Here is a 23236-nt window from a genome sequence, read left to right as displayed (position 1 = left end):
CATCGAAATCGACTACGGCACCCTCTTAAGAATTTTAGTGAAAGGGAAAAATCAGAAATAAATCTCTCGGTATCCAGGGTCTGCCGGTGCGCAGTTCTCTTCGAAGCTGGATTTCAATTACATAAGGGTCGTTTGGCGCCTCAAAAGCCCGCGTTTTCTCGCGCCGAGAAGCAGCAGCGCGAGAGGAGAGAACAACGCGCAACCAACCAACCAACCAACCAACCAACCAACCAATCAACCAACCAACCAACCAACCAAACCAACACCGCACGCACGCACCATCCATTTTTCTTTCGGTGTAGAAAAATTGTTGTTTTGAGGCTAGCGCGTTGGTGGTTTGCTTGGCGCGTGTCGCGGTGAGTGATCATCGCGTAATCAGTATCAAGTATAAATCTACCGTCGAAACTTGTTCGCAGATTTGGTTATAAACGGCGAACGTTCTTCTTTCGATACGGGATAAAATCCGGCGTGTGACGAACCGAAAAGTGACCGTGTATAAAAGATGCAGGCCGTAGACGCGTTGTCGGATTCGGAGCTGCGCAGCAAGCTGGCGGAGTACGGCTACCCCGTGGGTCCCGTAACTCTTACCACGCGCAAGATCCTCGTCAAGAAATTGAAGAACCTGATGGAGGCCCGAGAGGCAGGCCTCAAGGGCTCGGGTCGGCATTCACTCGCCGCCAAGTACAGCAGCGACGACACCGACGACGACTCGGCGTCCGTCGGTCGCAAGAAGAAATCATCCAGCTCGCGACGCCAGACTCTTGCCAATCCCATGCCGCCGCCGGCTCCGGCTGTGGCTCCGAAAAGTCCTTCTCGGCGACGCTCCGCTGCTCGAACGACGACGACCTCGAGCATCGCGAACAACGAGGTTACCGGTGAGCCCTACGTTCGTCTCGAGGCGCCGCTCAACACCTCGCTCAAATCGGTCAAGAACGTGTCTAGGAAGGTGACGAGAAACTTCAAGACCACCGTCTCCAACGACGGTCTAGAGACTGGATCGGACTCGGACATAGCCGAGGAGCCGGAGAAATCTTACTCGACCTCTGCGGCTAGATACAAAACTGTCGAGCCAAGGACCTACGAGTCCTCGTCTTCGTCCACGTCCGCTTCTACTTTTCTGAATAACGAGAGACACGTACCTGTGAGTCTTGAATATAACACCAAGAAACGATCCATATTCACCAACAACGAGGATAGCTACGTCACTCCTGCCTTCAAACTCAACATATCTCCGATACACAGCCAGAAGGAGGATAACTACAGAGACGCCGAAGATCCTCTTGCTAATATTGAAACACCATATTTGTCCGACTTCACTAGGAGACTGAGCAAAATTTCTAGCAGCAATTTACCGTCAAAGACCAGTCTTAGCTGTGAGTGCAGAGATTTTCGATGGTCTTATAAACCTCTAGTGAAATTTTTTCAGCTCCATTTACCATTGTTTACTGTTTTATTATGTATTGCTCTTGAATTTTTCACTTGGCCGACTAATCGACAACGATAAAAGCCTATTCTTGTGTCTGTTTATTTTTAGCTCCAATCTTACGCCACTCTGCCTTACCAGAATTGAAGGAAACCGATTCGAATGGACACTTTGCATCGTTGCGATCCAAGTACCTGCCGTCTACGCCAAGGTGAAAGGAAGATATTAGATACTTGATGATGTTGTTAGTCTTCTTGAAGAAGCGCGGGATTGTTCTAGCATCTTATTTTTTCATACATTTGATTACAGGTACAATGCGCTGGCTTCGGAGAGACCGGCAATCACAAGAACGTTCCCATCCACGTCGGATGGTAAAGAAATGAAAAACAATCACAACCTGATATCGGTTATACTGGTTGGAGTCTTGTTGCTGTTTTTCATTCTTTTGGCAGTCGTTTATTTGGGGCTTGGTGGAAAGAACGACACCTTTTCACCTGATGCTGGTAGGTATTAGTTACAGTAAAAATAAACTACGAAAGATACTCAGACATTTTAAAAAAAAATCTCATGCAATGAAAAAGAAAAGAAAAATGACATATTATATATTACTAGTAAAATGTAGTTTAGGAATACATATTTTTTTCTTGCATTTTTTTTTTTTTTTTTTATTTAAGAAGAGTAATTGATACTTTACCTGTATACCTGATATGGATACAACATTACCCAGTGTATGTTTTTTCTCTCCTCGCAATTATACGTGATAAATCAGAACATTTTGGAACGTGTGTCTGATGGAAAATAATTATGACGTTTCGATCTAATTGGAAAGATACTGTCCCTTGTCTCAAGCTTTGAAAGTATCAACATATTTTAAACCACTGTACGTACTTGTACTTGTCTTTACTAACTATTTCTTTTCTTCCTTTGATTTGTTGTCGAGATATTTAGTATTTTTATAATAACTTGTACACTAACAAATTTTTTTTTTATATGTATTTTGTGGATTGTTTTATATTGTACTAGGTCATTTTCGTGATTGGATCCATAGTTTTTGACAAATTTTTGAAAATCATCGTTATTCATGTCATATTGCAAAGAAAACAGTGGATTTACTGTAAAGTTTTGAAAGTATTTAATTGGAACGGACTGGATGAAAGTTCTATTTTGGTATCGAGAACTGAAAATTTTTTTGACACCTGCCTTGAGGTATGGTTAGCACTAGTGGACAGAGTTTACGTGTTTTCTGTGTTTATTCATAAGCGGTAATGAAACTCTGTTTTGGTATGGTAAAATGAAAACTGAAAAACGAACAAAAAAAAGAAAACACAACTATAAAGTATATTTAACGATTAAATTCGGTAGTCTCTCTGAGGTGATGATTTGATGATAACTCAACTAAATAACAATTATTATCTAATTACTATAAAAACATGAAATTAAAAGAACAAAAAAAGAAAGAAATCGAGTGCCTACTTATATAACTCTAACATTTTAATAATATTGTATACTTTTTTCTGATTATAAATAATTATCAATAAATATTTGTGTATTGGAGAATTTTCTCAATTTTCTGTACTTTCATTTCCTTTTCCCACGATTTTATACATACTTTTTTTCAAAATATTTCTGTTTGAAACGGTCATTGATCTGAACGTTTTTCACAAAACTCACTTGAAAGTTGTTTTCTTACTAAATCGTAAGAATTTTGCACCTTTTACAATTTGTCGTAGCCTCCAATTATATTTATCTTATACAGTACAGCAATTATATTTTGATTTTATCCACCATCACTGTTCGGAACGATTGTTGACAAATAAGTACATGCAATGTTCTTCATTTATTATTATAGATAACAACAATTTTCCATTCTGCTCACCCAACGTGCCACATAGCGATAGTCCTGGTATCAATTGTATTCGCAAGGGAACGGAACACACAGCAATACAATTGCTGGAAAAGTTGCAGACCATTCTAACAGAGAAGGCAATAAGCTACAACTGCGATGACGCAACAGACTTTCCTTATATGACCGACAATAACGTGATGGAAAGATTTCTGAAGAATGATTTGGTTGGTACTAAATAATTTCTATAAATCAATGTAAACACTTTCTGGCCTGGGTTTGCTGTTGCATTGCCACACACGAAATTATAAAATATCGTTGTCGCAGGATGAACTGGAAATCAAGGAAGATCTTCACAACGCACAGTTGCTCATTTTTAAGAATCCCAAATGGGGAATTTCCCTGATCGAAATCGACGACATCAACAAGGCCTCAGCGGATACACAGATTCTAGATTCTATGGTAAACTGCAGCCGATTAATGACACTTACTCAGTTTTTAGTTACAGAAATATTTAAAATTCGATGAATTTTAACAGCGATCATCAATCTTAAGCTATACTGTTCGACCATTTCAGGATAAAGTATTGGCAAAACGCTTAGATGGCAAAGTGGGAATGGTTGTCCTAAACCCTGATGTCCCAATGAAGTGTTTGATCAAGAACAAGCTCTACACCCTGCTCACCTCGATTCTGGCTGTAGCAGTCGGTAAATTCCTTACTGATTCGTTATTGAACGATATCAACTGAAACTTATTTCCCTCGTATCGCATGAATTTTCCTTTTTTGCTGTCACAACCAAGGTGAAAGGACTGAATCTTCCGATGCTCATCGCATTACTGACAGATATTCGTTTTACCATACATTATGTAGATTTGTACGCGTTTCCACTTAGTAAATTCGTACCAGATTTCTCGTTTGGCGTTTTATTTCGTAATTTTTTTTAGTTTTATCCAAATTTTAATGCCGAGTATTGCAGTAACCATTTCAATATCAAAATGTAGAGTCTTACATTTTTTCCTCAGTCGTACATCGCTCAAGCAATTGAGCGTAATTGAATTGATGTGATTTTCCAGGTGCTCTGATGATTATCGGCGGTCATAAATTAGTCCTCTGGCATTTGAAGCAGAAAAAGGAATCCGAGAACGAGGTATTCCGTTTGGTCAGCGAGATAATAAGCATGCTGGAACTTCATCATCAGAATTCTGCACTAACGAGTCCTGGTGGCACGCAGGAAAGTTACCTGGCTATAAATCATGTCAGGGATAATTTGATACCACCAAAAAACCGACAAAAAATGTCCAACGTTTGGGCGAAGGCAGTCAAGTTTCTAGACGAAAATGAATCGAGGTAGGCCTTTATAGCCCCTCAATAAACTAACCCTGAAGACTTGACTCACTCTCCTCATCCAACAAACATTGTCGTTTTCTTCTTCAGAGTTCGGAGAGAGGTGCAGCAGGTGGCAGGCGAGGAATTTCACGTATGGCGTTGGCTGCCAAGCAACAATCTGAACGCGTCTAACGTTCAGGCAGTTGGACACAGCGGAAACAAAAAGACGAAAGTTTGGCAGGGTCAAGCCTTCGAAACCATGGCAGGCTCTGTGAACAGCCTGCCCTATTCGCCGACGCCTTGCCTCAAGATCCGACACATGTTTGACCCTGACGTGTGAGTAGATGAATTGGATTAGTTGCTTTCATTTTCTCAACTTTGGAATTTCACAAAGCTATGATGTTTCTCGACATGTTTGTTGCTCTAGGGAGTTTGAAGACGACTGGGAAACAAAGGTTCAGGACGCGATATTAGAAAAGTGTGGCGAGGACGTGAAAATTCTTCATATTCGCGTCGATCGTGGAAACCGTGAAGGTTGCGTGTACATGAAATGTATGTCTCAAGAGGATGCTGGAAAAGCGTACAGAGCGTTGCACGGCTGGTGGTTTGACAGTGAGTATAGAACCAAATGCGATAGTTAATTTTCCCTTATAAGTCCTAACTGCTGATACACTCAAGATTTTTCATCCAATTATTTCGACGTTCAATGTAAATTCTTCACATTTTCAGGCAAACTTGTCACGGTGAAATACCTACGACTTGAAAGATACCGCGAGCGATTCCCAGATGCTACGCGATGCGTTACGCCATTGAAACCGAGCAACAATCAACGACTGTCTATGCAAGCACACAATTGGCAAAGTCCTTTGGAGACCATTTAAATATTTATTTACATTATTAAAGATGCTAAGGAAAGAAACAAAGGTAAGAAAAAAAAACGATAATAACGGATTTTTTTTCCAATGCTTTAAATTATACATTTAAATATCCGTTTTTGGCAATAATGTTACAGACAAAAGAGAAAAAAAATTTTTTTTAATAATTTGAAAAAGTTTTTGTTTTAAATCACAAGAAAGAATGAAAAAATTTGATTATTTGACCCCGCATTTCATGTTGCGGCATGTTTACTTGTTTAAAATTTCACTTAAAGTCGTTTTCATCATTCAATAACAGAAGTGCGCAAATGTTGGTTCAGTTCTACTACGGACTGTTACGAGTATGTGTAACGAAATCATCCATGCGAGGACCATTAACGATTGATATTTTTAAATTTGGGGGCTCAATTGATCTCCTTGTATGCCAAGAAAACTTCTTCGCGACTGTTGATTAGTAATTGAGTAACATGCATTCGTGCTTTTAGCACTATTTTTATAGCACAAATCTAAGAAAAGAAAGTAAAACAGACATAGCCTATTAAAATTAATTTTTAAACCTTATTTTAACGTTTAGATTATTATTATTATTATTATTATTATTATTATTATTATTATTATTATTATTACAAGCTTAACGTATAAGACAAACAGAACCCTAGTTATTGACGTTACTGTTAAAAGATTAAAATTTACTTTAAGATCTGTGTACGCCGGCGCAGAAAACGGGCCATTTTTTTTTTTTTTTTTTTTTTTTTATACCTACAGCTTGTACGCCAAGTTAATTTTCCATACCAACGCAAGTTTATGACTCGTTGAAGAAAAAAATTTCCCTGTTCATAAACTTGTGCAATTTCATGAAGAAGAGATGAATATGTTTCATTTTTATTTCTTCTCTTAAATCAAGTTGTTGACTCAGCCTGTGGCTGGAGACGTTGATAATTAATAGGTAAATAATAAATATAAAAGGGACGGAAAATTAGTTTGGTGAGTGGCCTTGGTGTGCTTTAAGCCTAAGTTATATTGTAAAGGAATAAAATAGGTAATAAGAGAAGAAAAAAAAATTAAGAAAAATAGGCATAATATGGGTGAGTAATCAATGTAGAAGCAAAGGAAATGAATGAAATTTTCGAAAGTATAATTTAAGAAGGAAAAAAAAACCACAAAAAACATACACACAGGTAACAACAAACCGATAAATTAATTGAACTGTATAAAAAAAATTTATAGGGATACGTGTTGTAAGTTTAACTGATTAGAAATATTATTACGATGTAACAAACAAACAAAAAAAAAAAAAACTATTTTAAAATTCACCATTTTATAAACAAAGAAAAAATGAGGAAAAAAAAAGAAATAAAAAATATTTTACGTTCTATTATGATATGTTATATATATGACGTATGTTAAGTAGACAATTGGGTTGATTATAATCTGCATTTTTTGTGCTCATTTTAAGAGAACAGATCGAAAATCTCAATATATAAACTATGTGAACGGGAAACCTCGATGACCGCAAAATCATTTTCGCGCCAATAATCAGTCTACGCAAAAGTGTATATAATACGGTATAAAAAGTGCAGAGAATAAGATCGAACCGACCATATTATGTGTGTATATGTAGACTGATTGTTTGTTATAACAACAACAACTAAAAAAAAAAAAACACAAACATATTATGCATATGTACGCGTATCGTCTAATACATAAAAAGGGAGGCGGACGTGTTATCTATCAAGATCTTTGAATACTATGTATAGTTATGTATAATAATATTCGAATAAATTCAAATTTTTTCAGAATTTATTAAACACATCATCTACGGGCGGAATTCATCATTAACTGTTCGCGTTTTTCCCCCCCATTAATCACCGTCGTCACTTTCCGTCTTGGTCGTTTTCTCTGTCTGAATGCGCATATTACACATAATTCAGTTACAATGAGTTGGAAAATTCTCCGCGAATTTAGCTCGTTATTCACAATGCAGTTATTGCATCGTACGCATGTACACACATGGACATTAATTCCGTGACGGCTAGTTTTCCGACCGAGTCATTACGTTGGTAACGCAGATACAGCAGCACGTAACGGCATAGACTTACTAATAGAGGACAGAGTGCGCGAAGCCCAAACAGAAGCACAGAGTCCTCTCATCACTGATGTATAGCTCTCCACACATCACCTTAAGCATCCTTGCAAAGGATCTGGATATTGCAGAATAAATGCGAAACACGTTTGATAAAAATCGGTATTCCACCTGATGAAAATATAGATTAAAGAATTTTTAAGGATTTAAAATTGTGCATTCGAGACGTGGTCAGTTGACCAATACCTGTTGGTGGAAAAAAAAGACAATCTGTAGTCTATGACTGTAGGCTAAAACTGTATTACCAACGTAATCCGAAAAACTAGCCGTCTCTGAATCGATGTCCACACGAGTATCACCTATCGTCGTTCGAAATAAGTTATTTCGAATCTCAAGATTCGGCTAGAAATATCAATTTTTTTCTCGCTTCTTCGTTTCTGTTAACAATCTTTCAGGCTTATTAGCACGGTGTAATTGGTTTTCCTCTGCATCGATTCACTTCCCCGTAAAAAATATGATTAAACGCTTTTGTTTTTGCAATTTGTCGCGCATTCGGGAATTTAGAATTATGCATGCATGTAACGTGAATTTGCGTCACAGCGTGTTGCCATGGCTTTCCGGGGCGCACAACAATGACTACTATTCGATTGGTCGGATTGTGCAATAATAGAGAATGGCCAATAAACCGACATCCCAGGGTATTCCAATTTCTCCACCAGAAACCTACCGTCCACCGATCAAACTTTTACCTCTCTCAAGCCTGCCTATAAACATTCGATCGGTAGTCAAAGTTGATTTCACATCTCCTCAGCTCGGCTTGCAATCTTTCACAGTGAAAAGGTACCCAAGTATTGCGAGATAATTCGGGATTTCGTGAAAAATCGTTCTAACTCTGTGAACATTATTCTATATCTATTTCGAAAATAACACCTAAAAAGTATCACCGATGCAGTTATTGACCCGCGAGTAATTCAACATATACATCACATCGGTATCGCGCCTTATCTTATTTGCAATTTTCACCGATTGACAAAGTACATTGTGAACTAAGATATATACGAGTACAATATCTCTTTGTTTCCTTTTTTTTTCACATTTATTTATTTTTTTGATTATTCACTCAACCGCTGCGTTATCGCAAAAAAGTGACGAATACCTTATTAAATCTTTGTTCCTCAATACCGTAATCTTAATATTATTATACCGTACAACTAATCATCTCCTTTGTTCGTTTTCGAATAAATATAGTAAACATTTTCTTTGCACGATAATAACAATAGCACGATAATTAGTCGATCAGTGCCTATCGTGAATGAAACGTAGAGTATTTTTATACCGTCCGTGTCTCGATAGAAATAAAAACTTTGAATAAAAAAAATAAATAAATTAAAAAAACCTGCATCGATAGTGATATTATTGAAATAATACAAGGGGAGGAAATAGTTGTATTGACAAAAGTTCTCAGGTTCCCAATATTTAATAACGATACATAAAATTGACCGCAATGGCGACGACAACTGTAACACCTATTAATCCCGACGGTGGTAATACTGGGGTAAGTCATCATTTTTTAAAGGGGGATTTCCGTTATAAGTGTAAAGGAAAAAATGTGTTAAAAATTATTTTACTTTGTAATTCACGCAACTTTTAAGCGATTAAGTATTGTTTAAACTTAAAACGTTAAGAATATCAACTAATTTTGTATGTAGTATTATGTGTACGTATATATAAATCGTAAGCTTAAATAATATTAACAGTAACGATTGCATGGCTGCAAAATTAGCGCAAAAATCCCTAGTGTCATTTACGTTGATAATTATTATTTCGAATGTAATGTAGAGAGATTCCGACGAGACAAAAAATTTACAATGATTTTTGCACAATGGAGAATAATGTGTAACTTATCCCTATGTAGTGTAACAGTGTGAGAGAATTGGGAAATGGAAAACAAATGCGACGGATGAATCTCAAGTTTGACTTTCTTTTTATTTTCTTCTTCTTTTTTATCATGCCATGCAAAGTTAGTTTGTCCCGAGTCACGGTTGATCGCTATAAACTTCCTTTTTCAAGAAGTCATAACTATCGCCGGCTCTTATTGTCAACGTCGTCTACGATTGTTATAAATAACTACGGAAGAGAAGATCGCTATCGCAATGAAACTATTATGCTATTTCACTGTTGTATATATATATATATAGAGTTACACGAAGAGAGAAAATTCCATGCAAATCAACGGATATTTAAGTATAACATCATGCTTGCAGTCTGTAATAAACGACAGCTTATATAGCCAGATATATATATATATATATATATATATATATATAGTCTGTTGATGAATATAAAAGCGAGATAAATCGATGCTGCAGTAAGATTGTGATATTTTGCAATTCTACGATAAAATTAGTTGTAGTAGTAGAAGTAAAAAGAAAAAAAACCAACAAATAGACGGTATAAACGATTTATAATACATAACGAAAGCGTCGCGGTGCAGGTGAAATCTTTGCGCCTAGCTGTTACACCTTATTTCTGTTAACACGATAAGTACGATTAAATCAAACCAGCGTGAAGAAATCCTGCAAATAATACGTTACGGAATTAATTAATCATAGATACATAATCAGTTACTCCGCCTGTTTATAACATCCACGCCTTTGTAAAAATTGCTGACGAAAATTTATGCTTGTTTCAATATTCCCGCGCAACTGATTATTCAAATTTTCAGCGCGCTTTTTGCAATACATCATTAAGTATTATGTATAATCGTACGTAATCGCAACATTTTATTCAGCGTGTTTTATTCGCATTAAAAAATTTCGCGCGAATAGATTCACGGCCATGTTCTAAAAATTTTTTGTCCAATCGAAAATATTATATGTATATACATATAGAGGAATTCAAATGCGATCGAAAAATCCCGCGAGACTTTTGTTTTCAAAATTTCAAACTAAATACCGGACAATAAAATGAAATATCTATAAGATCACTAGAAATGAGTCTACAAGATTCACTTTTACTTATCTATTAATATATCATGTAAAAATATTCCGCTGTTTTGTTGATGGATAGTAAAAATGTATGTAAATATTTCAAGATAACGAAAAGCAGCAAAATCACAGAACAAGTACAAATGGAAAAAGAAGGACAAAAAAAAAGGAAAAAATTTACGGTCTTTGGAGGAGCTGGGATTTGAACCCAGGACTTTCAGCATGCGAAGCAGACACTCTACCACTGAGTTACACCCCCGATGTTATTGCAAACGACTAAAACAGATAAAAACGCAGAGTATAAGTGAACCGTCGAAGCAATTGACGTCAGAATCGCGGTATGAGACGAAAAAAGTAAAAAGACAACAAATACGGTGGAGGACGACCATGGAGAAACAGCATTGAGAAATTTTTAACGCACATGATGCAGTTTGGAGCGAGGCTACTGAACAAAGGCTATATCACAGATTTTTTTTTTCTCATATTTGTCTTCTGCGTCGCATCGCGCGGGTATAATAATAACAACTCTCGCAGATTTCGGACAGTGCGAATTAAGATCGCGATCGCGAAATGTCGATGCGCGTAGAATGCGTCACGAAAATCGGGAATAACGCGTTAATTATGTATCCAGGTGTACTCAACCAAACTGAAATTTGTCAAATTTACCAAATTAAATGTTACTTGATTTAACAATAATAAAACAAACCAAAAAGTACTTAATCGGAAAATTAACTTCTCTTACATCAATCGACAAAAGCACGTATATTATAACAATTGTGAGTATTTAATCACCATCTTTGTCATACACGATAGTCGTATAATAACGTTGCATAAAAAAAAAAAAGTCTGAACGGTTGAAAAAAATTAATAAATCCTAAACGTGATCGCGATTATTCGCTTGTCGCGTATTATAGAAAGCCTGGAGTGTCTACACACACACATATATTTATATATATATATATACATGTATATGTATATGTATAAGGTACACGATGGAAAAGAAACGGTGAAAAGAACCTGCACTTTTGTTCGGTTTGAATTGTGTGCCGCAATTACTGGCGATATCGGGTATTGCTAAATAGCAATCAGTCGTTCCGAGACGCTTGAAGAAGCAACAAATCAACGGTCATTCAGCCGCGCTCCGCCCGCCATCTGATCGTTATAACTCCGGTTGTTTAGTGTTAATTAATTGTTGTGTATACACCGCTCGCATTAAGTATTCACCTGCACGTTCAAAAAACACCGGCGGGCGACGGTTCGCCGCGATATCGCGAAACTTGCACGCTGTGCAATTCGGCGAGTTTTATTCTGTATAGTTAATAATAATTAATATAAATTAATATAAAATTAATTTCAACGATATTCTTAATCGTCCAGCACGATCGTTGATATATAAATATTAATCAATCGTGATAAAATCAAACTCGATACTCGACGTATCCTTATAGTTACGATATTATATTCCTGCACGATTTTGAAACGCGTCTGTTTACCACTAACTCGTAATCGGTATCTGGTGGGACTTTTTTTTTTTTTTTTCTTTTTTGTTTTATGTTTTTTTCGCAAATTTTGCTGTGGAATCGGACAGCGGTGAAACAACTGTGAATTAAGACGGAAAATAAAACGCGGAAAAACAATATAAATTTAACATTGCGGTAATTTTAATTCAAATAAACTTTATCCCTGTATAAATTTCCGTATTGTTTAGTTTTGTAACTTTGTTTTTCAACCGCACGTCTTTAAGCAGAGTTCTTGCACAGAGGAGAAAGTGTTTCTGAGAAAAATGGTTTATAAATGAATAAAATTGAAGATGGTGTAAAAGCTTCGAAAATCGAATGGTTAAAAAAAAAAATTACAAAAGTACGTGTATATTATGATGGTCCTTATTTGGGGGTTGGAAAAAATTTTATGCGTTCGCTCCGCAAATTGACTTCAATTATGTATTTAAAAAAAATCTGTGAAAAAGATCAGCTCTCTATATCAGTGCAAAGGAGTGACCCCGAGGACTAATTTTCCCCCATTTGAATAACATGTTTTCTTATGACGCTCCCACTTTCGATTTTTTAACATCACCTTCCGGACGCTGAAAAAATCTGGGACTTATAATATCCTATATTTAAGTCCCTGAAATTAAAATTTATTCGTTGATGATCTAGAAATTTCTTTATTCAAGTATTCATGTTTCATTTCTCTATCCTTGTTGTTCATTTCCTAGGTATTATACAAAATCCGTCTATATATTGTGAACTTATTTACATGTATTATATATATTTATGTACCCCAGACGATCGAACTTTATTTCTATTTTTCATGTACACTAAGAGAACCGTAAATTATTCAAATGCTATCCAAAACGTACTTCAAGTATGAAAAAATCGTGATGTGCCCCGAAAATGATTCTTAATATCAAACGTAATTGTTTAAAGCGTAATAGTGAAAAGTCCAAGAAGCTTTCGGTTCTTTTCAGAAGCTTACATAAGGTATTATACAAGTCCCAGATTTTTTCATTGCCAAGAACGTGAAAATCAAAAATCGAAACTGGGAGCGTCATAAAAACGCATGTTATTTAAAGGTTATAAAAAAGATAGACAGCTGATCTTTTGTACAGATTTTTTTTAAATACTTGAAGCCAATCTGGCGGGTGAACACATCAAAATTTTTCCCAATCGCAAATAAGGCCCACACTATGTGTTCGTGTCTAGAATATTATCTCTGAGAGATGAATAAATTCTTAGTCTTACGCATTCTACGGTAATCGAAAGTAAACTTGGATTTGCAGAAATTTTTCATCGTATACACTGTTAAAAATTATGTAAAATTTACAACATATTTACAAGATATTTATCATACAATGTCATATGAAATTTACAAACGAGGTACATGAAATGCAAATTCATGAACTCGTATGGCTGAATTAATAATTGAACAATAACTTGAATACACTGATGTAGAATTTAATATACACGACATTGAATATCTAAAAATCGTTCAAGAATTTTTCGAACAAGCAACGTAAAAATACATTTTTTGCCCTGGCGATAACAATATGTGTATATTAACTCATTTGGTGTTAGCGGTGCGTTGAAAACATAATACGATTCGGAATATCAATTGGAACCGAACGAAAAATACGATCTACGTCAAATTGAACATTATTATACAAGTCATTTTTATTCACAAAATTTTTATTTAAACAATACGATGCGAGAATAGAAACGAGAACATCGTTATTGTATACAAATCGCTGTATGCAAATATCGAATTTTCAAATGAATATTAAATTAAATAAGAGGAATAATAATTTTACAACCACGATTTGAAAAGGTATCCGCTTTATATTTCATTGGATTTTTCTATCATTTGTCGAATCTTTCTGAACCGAAAGAAAATATTCTTCTGAATGGTTTATTATCCCGTACATGTATACAATAATTTAAATACTTGAGTATATGTAACAATATTACGAACCGATGCTTTTATCATAAAAATTCCACGCTTTTTGTACTCAACATCGTATTTGAAATTTTGTGAAGGGTATACGCAAAAAGAAAAAGAAAATTCCCAGACTTTTGTATTAATGTTAACAAAGATATATTTTTTTTTTTTACAGTGTATAATTTTATTTCGTATTGATTCAAGGTGCCTTTAAAGTCTGACAGTTTTTAGTAGAAAGTATTCTGTAACTTGTAGAATCAATTTGTTATATCAGTCTGAAACGATCAGCTGTTCACGAAGCGCGGCGCCATATTGGCTAATACAAATCTTGGGAATATTGTTGCGGGGGAAAAAGAATTGTCATCATCGATGATATATGGCACGAATAAATAAGTTAAGCGTGCAGTAACGAATGAATATCGGTGTAACATCGCGGTGGAAGAAGTAACAAAGATCATCGAATCATAGACGATAAATAAATAGCAATTAAAAATAAATAAAAAAATTTATAAATCTTTAAAAATGTCGGGGTATGCGGAAGTGGTGATAGAGAGTAACTTGAAACCGTCGCAGTTCGGAAAATCCGGGGGAAACAATGAAGATTTCGAAGAAACTTACGAGAGTCCGCTTGAAAAGTCTAAACCCATGCCACCGCGGATGATGCCGATGGCGGAAGCGGTCGAGGAACTGCCGCGAAACGAACCGGAAATCATGGAGTTTTCAAACGCGAGAAAAACGATCGAAGAATCGAACAACAGGGTCAAGACGTTGAACAAGCGCAGCACGGCCGGCTTTACGAACGAGGGATTCGATCAGGGATCCGAGGCGAATTTCATACCGGATCCTCCGACGAGAAAGAGCGAGAATCTCGAGAGCCAGGATCTGCAGATCAGGCCCAAATCTCTCGCCAGCGTCGATCCGGAAAAGGGGAAAAACGATCCTCCACCGCCTTCTCCGCCCGAACAGGACAAACCGGACATTGGATTTCGGAGCGTGATTAATGCTGTAAGAAATTGGCGGGAAAAGTTTGAAAAAGGGAGGAGACGGTGTAGAAAATAATGTCATTTGCGTCAATGATTATATTATAGCGAAGACGATCAATGAAACAACATCCCTGCAACAATGTGGTAGAAATGAGTTTAACCCTTTCGTGGATACAATTTTCTGAAGTCGCTGATTATGAATTTCTACACTCGAAATTCAAAAAGTTAATCTTGATAAAATTCATAGTTTTCGGGATCACTGCTTACGGATCTGAAGTCGAAATTTCAAAATTGGGAATAGTGGATCCAATATAATTGAAATGAAGAACAATTTTAGAAATATTCTATAAAATTTTTTGGTGTATATTAAGTTTGTGTAGAAATTGGCATTCGGATTTTCATGGTATATTAGCAAAAAATCCTTTTTGTCGTGGAAAAGCACGATTTTCGATCATTTGTTTACATGTGCTGTTTTTGGCAATTAAATTTGAATAACCCTGGCTAGGATATCAACAATTTGAGGAAATGTTTAACAACTATGAACCTCAAAGATAATTAAACGCCAGTGTTTTTCATCCGAATTTAATGCTTGCCCAAAATTTACTCAGGATCATTTCTAACGCATGATAGAGATATTGTTTCATTTGTGTTCACCGTTATCGGTGGATATTTTTAAACTATTTTTTCTTTTAACATTATTTATCTTTTCTCCTAACTTTCACTTTAAGAAATTCCGAACGGGTTACCCTGATAAGAGAACCGCTTGATGCCTTTTCATCATTCTTCGTAATCAACGGTGCTCTCTATAGATCGTAGAATTGTCTAATCTCGGCTTCGGGTTTCACAACTCTAAAGGGGAAACTTCAGTCCCCAATCGTCTATCTATACAGGCAACACGGCTTTGTTTGAATGTTTTTCTGTTTTCTTTTCGAGCGAAAATCGCACTTTCCAAATACCGGTTTCAGAGAGCTCTAGTTGTAACAAGAAGGGACCGAGTAAAAACGACGTAAAAAGTTACGGGAGACAATGAAACTTGACGTAAATCGGTTGGAATTGATAGAATTCAATCGGATCGCGGTAACAATAATAGTAAAAATCGGTCGTTCTCAATCGCGGAGTTCACTTTTATCGCGAGTCGCGTTGAAACAGTACACCGACGATCCTACCGATCGCAATTTCTTTTCAATGACCGATCTACGAAAGATGGAATTCAATTTGAACTGAACTGAGACAAAATCTGCGAAAAGATGACAGAGCGTGCGATAAAAATGGAACGAGTATGTTCTATCTTGAAAAAATTCTGGAACTTTTTTTTTTTTTTTTTGTTTCACGTTTCAAGTCAAAATGTGTGAATGTTCTCGGACGGTTTAAAAGTACGTGAAAAAAATTCACGGATCACGTGTTTATATAATTGTGACAAAATTGGCTAACGGACTAAATAACAACGAGGCTCCGAATTACCGCACGGGCGAATTGAGCTGAGCGAGCAATTTGGCAAATTAATTCCCACAAACGGCGTGCAACGTCATCCGGGATCGGGGATCTGCGCATAAATGCGACATAGACGTTTTTCAGCATGCCGTCACTGTAGCCGAGACGCTACACTTTCAGGGTATAGGTATGAAAAATTCTCTTACTCATTCGAGTATGGCTACCGCAGAGTACGTTGTACCCGTTCACCTTGCCTCGTCGCGTTTAACTTGCACACGCGTACAAATCGCGCCCGCATTAAGGATTTGGAAGTTGTGAGATCTGCTGCTTTTCAACCGCGAGTCGAGCGCGCTGCAGTTTGCGCAAGGCCGCATATTAGATTCGAAATTTGAAAACATATAACGGTCGTTACAATTCGAGTGCGGGTTCAAAATCACCAAAATATGTCGGTGCTTCAGATAGCGGAGTCATTCGTAAGTGCGATGATCGATCGGAATTCAATGAATCCGTTCTACACGATAAAAAAAAAAAAAAAAGAAACAAGAAGTAAAAATGTTTTCTTTCGGTGTTTGAAATTGTATGTACGTTCGATGTCGCAATTTGTTATACCGGGTTATTTCCGTTACGCGCCCCACTGGGACCCCTAATTTTAGGCAATTCGGGGTACAAATCCACTCCGAGCAGCTCCGAGTTTTACTCTAGCTAAACAAAAGAAAAGCGGAATTGCTCAGAGTAGATTTGTACCCCGATTTGCCTATAATTAGGGGCCCCTATGGGGCGCATCACGGAAGTAATCCGGTATATCACGTGACTCCAACGATGATAAATCGAGTAATTAATTAGATCAGCAATCATTGCAGTGACTATAATTCCCTGATTAATCTATGCGGTGAGAACAATGCGACGAAATCAAACAGAGAGAAGAACAGCTCTTTATGATCGTGTGAATTTTGGATTACAGATCAAGTCGTTGGACGTCAATCGATATGCCACGAAGAAGACGATCGCTCAAGGGATGCTGGACATCGCTCTTCTTACCGCTAATGCGTCACAGCTGAAATACATCCTGCAGGTTTGCGTTGTGTTTTTAGTTAAATGTTGATTTCATTCTGATATTTTTTATTTCCAAAAATAATGATTGTTAAATCTGCTATATCCGATCTTCGATGAGCAAAGTTTCAAAAGCACTTTCAAACGCTCCGGAGCGTCTTTGCAAATGCTCGCGTAACTTCGAGAATATTTGTCGGATCGATACGACATTTTCCGTGTATATACTTGAATATATGTACATTACGAAAATGAAATTTGAAAAACAATCGATTTTCGAAATATCCTGATTGTAGGTATAAACCCTATTAAAAAAAAAAAAAAAAAAAACATTCCTCAACGTGTTATCATTTTGTTCGCAGGTTGGAAAGCAGCACGAGTTCTATATCCTGATGCTGTCGTTGATCTGTACGTCAATCGGTCTCCAGGTAAACTTTTGCAATAAATTTTAACGTAATTCATTGTTATTTATAGACACGGGAAATAAGCGTCGATCTCTGAGGTGGAAATTTTTGAACAAAGAATCACGTCATTTCAGGCCTTGTTTCGTGATTCACATTTTCTTTTCCTTGACTTACAAATGTACGACTTTTAAACATCGGAAATACCAAACCGGAACAATTCTCGCAATCTTTTTACCGTCAGTTTTAGCCTGGAAAATTTCCACCATGGCGATGAATAATACTTTCAATTACGTACTAAGCTTACGTGTGTGTATGAATGTGTCTGTTTGTTTCGCATGTTTATATGACAAAAAATTATCCCTGTACCACGACACAGCTTGCAGCAATTGTTGTGCAAATTTACACGCAAATTATTACATATTTATAGAAATCAGCTATATATAGATTATTACATATTTGTTGTTAAACGCACGATGACGGAAAAAAAAACGCTATGCCGCAATAATATACCAATTCATTATTATAATCGCGTAGCAATTATTAAATAACACTTCTTACTGTATAAAAACGTCGAGCATAAGTTTTAATTTAATTTTGTTACTTTCGACAATACCACACAAATTTATTTTCGTTTCCTCATTTATACGCTTACATCTTCAACAACAAGACTACGTATAAACAATTTGACATATTTCTCTCTTTTCCTTCGCAATGCCGACTACTGCACTTTCACCGTGCACTATAGTTTCGATCACGGTAATTATTGTCATTATTGTTATTGTTATGATTATTATTATTATTATTGCTCGCAACTTGGTCCAATTGACGACGTTGCGACTTAGTTGATGAATGCTCCTACGTGACGTTAAAAAAAAAAAAAGAAAAAGAAAGAAACAGTAAAACAAACACCGCAGATCCTTTCCGGGCTTCTTTCACTCTCCTTAAATTTGCTGAGGGACTGCAGGATGGATGACAACGCATTCGCTCGATCGGTCGACTTGATCGGCAAGGCTAGAGTCACCCTCAGCTTCGTCGTATTCCTGGACAATTTGTTCATCGCGACGTTCGATCCGACCGGATTGAACGGTCTCCTGATGTCCGATGTCGCCGCCGAAATGCTGTCGGGTAGCAATTGATGTCGACGTTGCGTTTTGAGAGAAAGAGTTTATATGCGTACAGGAATGTGAAATATATGGCGCGTGCCACGTTGCAATTGGATCAATTTGCCGAATTAGGTAACGATATTGATCAGAGAAAAACGATTAATGACCAAAAACGGAATGTACAAATGTCTGGTTTCGATTTTTCGAAAGGCCTTCGTCGGCGTTCTTTACGTCATTATCGGCGGGCTGAACATCAACAAGAGTCGGGATCACAGGGCAGCCTTGATACTTAACGACTTGATACTACTGGGGGTGTTTTTGATCAGTCTTATCAACATCATCATATCCGGTTTTGGAATGGAGCAAAGCAACGCGCATATCGCGTATCAATATTCGGCGGCGTATAATCGAAAACGGCATGAATTATACCCTGAAAAGGCAACCGATTCACCGAATTGAACTTAATGCTTCGTGTCGTGACTTACAAGGAACGTATCCCAGGTAGATATCTCCGATTTAATTTCTTTTGCAATATGTTACAACAGAGTGAAAAATAAGCGACACGTGTTTTTTTTTCATTATTGAAAAAATTACATTTTTCATTTCTCGTTACGAGGAAACTTTTCCAATCGTTCAGTTTTTAGTCTACTATAACATATTACAAAAGAAATGAAATCGCAGAGATTGATCTGGGATACCTTTCTTGTTAGTCTAGGAAGGGGACAATAATTATTCATGGCATTAATTGAACCGTTCAAAGTTCAAAATTCCTACACGCTTAACGCGAGCAAACGGTTGTTGATATAAGCCGGTTGATCCAATTGCAGATATGTTTACGAGTCTGCGAGATAGATATTAGATGAAAAAAAAAATTTCGATAAGTGGAATTTTGCAAAATTAAGTATTTTTAACATCGTCTGATCGGACCAATTCACCAATTCTCAAAATAAATTAATATCTACGTAATTTCTGGCAAAACAAACGAGTGCAAAGGCAATATGGCGTCGTACTCGACTATCAGCTGATCGATTTAAGTCAATTATGCGAGTATTAATTCTACAGAAAGCATCGTGAAAAATTTTATACCTTGATTCAATTACGCTAAGCTAAAACACGTACCTATCAAAAAGCTATTTTAAAAATAATGTAATATGAGCCAGCCTAAGTAGCAGGTTATTCGTTAACTTTCTGCCGCCAAGCGACGTTCTGGATTTGGATATAAAATTTCAACTACTGATAATAATTGGTGAAGATCGCTTATTTAATCATGTGCATGCACAGTGAAAAGCCAAAGTATAGACTAAGCCGTTAATAAGGAAGTATAGGGTATTTAGTATATTTAAGAATGCGAAAGCGGCCATCGTATATAAGTATACCGGTAACGAAATTCTTTTTCCACACACAACACAAACAACACACACCTGTACAAAGACACCTGCTGGTTCCGCAATACAGCGACAGATATAACATCGACTCGTAGAAGCAGTCAATACCGTCATGGTCACTGTACATGAGTTAATTAATACGGTAACGCATACCTAATATATACTCGATGATTGTAAAATTGTACACCAAGGTGGTTATAGACGGGGTATGTATATATATATATATATATATAAATGCTTGGAATTATGCTGATATTCGTATTTCAAGCGTAAAAACAAAGCGTTCACACAACATTGACGTTTCCATATTTACAACGGATTGAAATATCGGTAAGATTAATTGCGGTTTGGTTGACATAAATATTATGTTTGTTTGTTTGTGCGAATGTTGTTTTTCCCGTGATAAAATATTATCGTATCATTTTTTCATAATTCAATTATCCATCCTCGTTCGAATTTAATTTTTTTGATATTATCGTTTTTCTCTTTTGCCCCCCGTCCTCTTTTCAAATCCAATTCGCCTCGTCCTTGTCCCACATTTTTTTCTACCACCGCCCGACCAACCTGGCCGGAAATACGCGATGGTAAACCGGAAATCCACGCCACCGCAACGCCCTATATAAAAACCCACGTACGTAGGTGATACAAGGCGTGATATGCATCCTTCTGGGATCCAGTTTGAACATAAACAAGCAGCAAGACCAGAGGAAGGCAAACATTTGGAACAACATTTGCTTGGTCCTGATGTTGTTAACCGTCGCTGTCAACGCTGTCATATCGGCATTTGATATGCGAGACAGTTCTGCTCTGACCGATGTCAACACCACCAAAGGTTCTTCGACCAGCCGACTGGGATCCGGTCTTCGATAAATCGGCCGCTTCGAATTTTGCCGGGTTATCGGTGATTTTTATTTTTATTTTTATTTTTATTTTTATTTCATGGAACTAGATCGCTTTAACCGAATTTTATCTCGCATCGTTGTTATTCTCTCGGAATTATGTGTTTAATGTAGGTATATTGTATGTATATATATGCTGGATTTTGGAAATTTGATTGGTAAATCGGTATTAAAAAATCTGATTCGACAAGAGTAGAGAAAATTCAGGTTCCGTTTAAATGTGATCCGTAATTTTCCCATTGGCAAAAATATTACAACTCGTGGTAAACGATTTTCTTACAAATACAGCAGTGTATGATACATTCAAGATGAATTAACTTTCAACGGTATATTTTATTGCATATACGAATTGACGTGATTATTTTCATGATGGTACGTACAACAATGTACTGATAATTAATAATTGATCGATGAAATTCAAATATTCGAGAGATATGTATAACGGTGATTAATCAATGTTGTCAAATAATGCGTGAAACACTTGTAACTGAAATTTGATAATGTGATAATAATGTAATGCATATATCATACCTGAATTATAATTACCCGTCCGATGTTCCGTGGACGTGATGTATACCTTAATACACGACAAAATATGACACGTGATACCAATACGCATACTGTAATAATAGTTATTCTTACGCAAACGATATTAAACATGTTCACAGAGCCTGTATGTATATATTTATTCAACTCGGTACATATTGTATTAAATTCACTACGGATCCGGTAATAAAACGAGATGAAATATATTGTTAATACTTGTACGGTCCTTTGTTATAGGTATTGTTCCACGCAAATTATAAGTTATAACAGACAACAGAAAAATGAACAGGTAAATCTAATCTTTATTACAAACCGTTGTAATCATAACTCCAATTATCATAATATTCTACCGAATGCATGTACGACAACATCAAACGATTAAATTGCATTTTCTTCAAAATTTGTTGAAACGTTCCTTGAATTAACTTCTCATGCTTTCCTCATTTTTTCGCGCGTCTGTCTCTAATCTGTCTGCAATTTTGTACACGGGACAACTGATCATTTTTTTCCACCTGCAGCAAAAATTTCATGAAAATATTATAAAATTGCGGTAACGATTGACATCGATAAATGATCAATTCCAAGTTTTCTTTTACCCAATTTCATACGAGAACCAAGTGAAATCTATATTATGTATTTCGGAGAGCAAAAGAAAGAAGTTCGTGATTCGGTATAGCATTTATACGATCTAAAATTTGTGAATTTTGTACATGTTTTGAAAATATTTGCTTATGCAACGAGATGTCATATCCTTAAATTATAACTCGCAGTGCTGCGTGACGAACGAGTCAAATTACGTATGTCCGATTTTTCGTATGTGTAATATACATTTGCATCATTCTCGAAATCTAAAGCAAACAAGAGATACGCATATTCATTGTGTTTATCTTCTCCGGACCGCGAATTCTCTACATATCCATCCGTCTTCGAAACGCACCACTGCAAACACATTTTTACCTGTTACAATATTGACATTCCGCTCAGTAACGAATACGATTGTTTTTATTCGAACTCAATTGAGATACGGGATCGAAAGTATTTCAACAAGCTTAACCTTTTTTTCCTCCCTTTTTACCACCGCTAACTTCGAACTTTACTTCCGCAGATTTTCCTCCCGGAATTCCTCCCCCACTTCCGCCGGTTGCACCACCTGAGGCCTCAACTTTTTTCTGTTTGGGTATAAATTTGTGTGAAAAATGTAGATTTAATAGAAACGAGAATTCGGTGCATCACTCGAATTTGAATGAAGATTTTGAGCGCGATTATATAATAAATCGATCGATATGCTGTGAAAATGACAACTCACATCACCTCCCTTTCCACCGCCACCTGAAAGAAAATTTTTATTTTCTCAAACTGGCGTAAAAGATTCTTGCTAATCTGTGAAAACTTTATCGCAAATTACGATCAGCACCGAAGCGACGAGAAGGAAACGTCGGAAAAACAAATCGACACTGTCAATACA

General features: G+C 36.5%; 2 protein-coding genes and 1 non-coding gene across 9 annotated transcripts; 2 read left to right on the top strand and 1 right to left on the bottom strand.

Moving 5' to 3' along the window:
• Positions 1-94: 94 nt before the first annotated feature.
• Positions 95-7267, top strand: LOC124178924 (inner nuclear membrane protein Man1). The gene is made up of 11 exons (XM_046562730.1): positions 95-356; positions 417-1373; positions 1535-1634; positions 1733-1926; positions 3273-3493; positions 3594-3728; positions 3844-3973; positions 4341-4614; positions 4702-4929; positions 5021-5205; positions 5323-7267. The coding sequence occupies exons 2-11, from the start codon at positions 503-505 to the stop codon at positions 5472-5474; spliced, it is 2490 nt and encodes an 829-aa protein (XP_046418686.1). The 5' UTR covers positions 95-356; positions 417-502; the 3' UTR covers positions 5475-7267.
• Positions 7268-10725: 3458 nt separating this feature from the next.
• Trnaa-cgc lies at positions 10726-10797 on the bottom strand. Its single transcript has one exon. It is a non-coding gene; the product is annotated as a tRNA-Ala (tRNA).
• A 388-nt stretch (positions 10798-11185) lies between these two features.
• On the top strand, positions 11186-23058 carry LOC124178927. 7 transcript variants are annotated; one of them, XR_006869916.1, is made up of 7 exons: positions 11571-12193; positions 14149-14978; positions 17349-17459; positions 17797-17862; positions 20966-21227; positions 22009-22060; positions 22877-23058. XR_006869916.1 is itself a non-coding variant. In XM_046562746.1 (5 exons), exons 2-5 carry the CDS (start codon positions 14496-14498, stop codon positions 19398-19400), a joined length of 909 nt encoding a protein of 302 aa, XP_046418702.1. In that variant the 5' UTR covers positions 11186-11314; positions 14178-14495; the 3' UTR covers positions 19401-19511. The 7 variants fall into 7 exon arrangements, 6 of the variants coding, with proteins under 6 accessions (XP_046418702.1, XP_046418700.1, XP_046418703.1 ...); XM_046562746.1 differs by lacking the exons at positions 11571-12193; positions 20966-21227; positions 22009-22060; positions 22877-23058 and adding exons at positions 11186-11314; positions 19152-19511 and having other exon boundaries at positions 14178-14978; XM_046562744.1 differs by lacking the exons at positions 11571-12193; positions 20966-21227; positions 22009-22060; positions 22877-23058 and adding exons at positions 11197-11314; positions 19152-19511.
• Positions 23059-23236: the final 178 nt, after the last annotated feature.

Source organism: Neodiprion fabricii, chromosome 3 (assembly GCF_021155785.1).
Source record: "Neodiprion fabricii isolate iyNeoFabr1 chromosome 3, iyNeoFabr1.1, whole genome shotgun sequence".
Lineage (NCBI taxonomy): Eukaryota > Metazoa > Arthropoda > Insecta > Hymenoptera > Diprionidae > Neodiprion > Neodiprion fabricii.
The sequence above is the reverse complement of the archived record's forward strand: the minus strand, read 5'-3'. Positions and strand labels throughout refer to the sequence as shown.

What these genes read in the sequence shown, in the direction of transcription:
- LOC124178924 (XM_046562730.1), top strand. Translation starts at nt 503, where the DNA reads ATGCAGGCCGTAGACGCGTTGTCGGATTCGGAGCTGCGCAGCAAGCTG. An exon ending in CACAGATTCTAGATTCTATG is followed by an intron (nt 3,729 to 3,843) that starts GTAAACTGCAGC and finishes CGACCATTTCAG; the next exon opens with GATAAAGTATTGGCAAAACG. An exon ending in CTAGACGAAAATGAATCGAG is followed by an intron (nt 4,615 to 4,701) that starts GTAGGCCTTTAT and finishes TTTCTTCTTCAG; the next exon opens with AGTTCGGAGAGAGGTGCAGC.
- LOC124178927 (XM_046562746.1), top strand. Translation starts at nt 14,496, where the DNA reads ATGTCGGGGTATGCGGAAGTGGTGATAGAGAGTAACTTGAAACCGTCG. An exon ending in TTCGGAGCGTGATTAATGCT is followed by an intron (nt 14,979 to 17,348) that starts GTAAGAAATTGG and finishes TTTGGATTACAG; the next exon opens with ATCAAGTCGTTGGACGTCAA. An exon ending in GTACGTCAATCGGTCTCCAG is followed by an intron (nt 17,863 to 19,151) that starts GTAAACTTTTGC and finishes ATTTTTCGAAAG; the next exon opens with GCCTTCGTCGGCGTTCTTTA.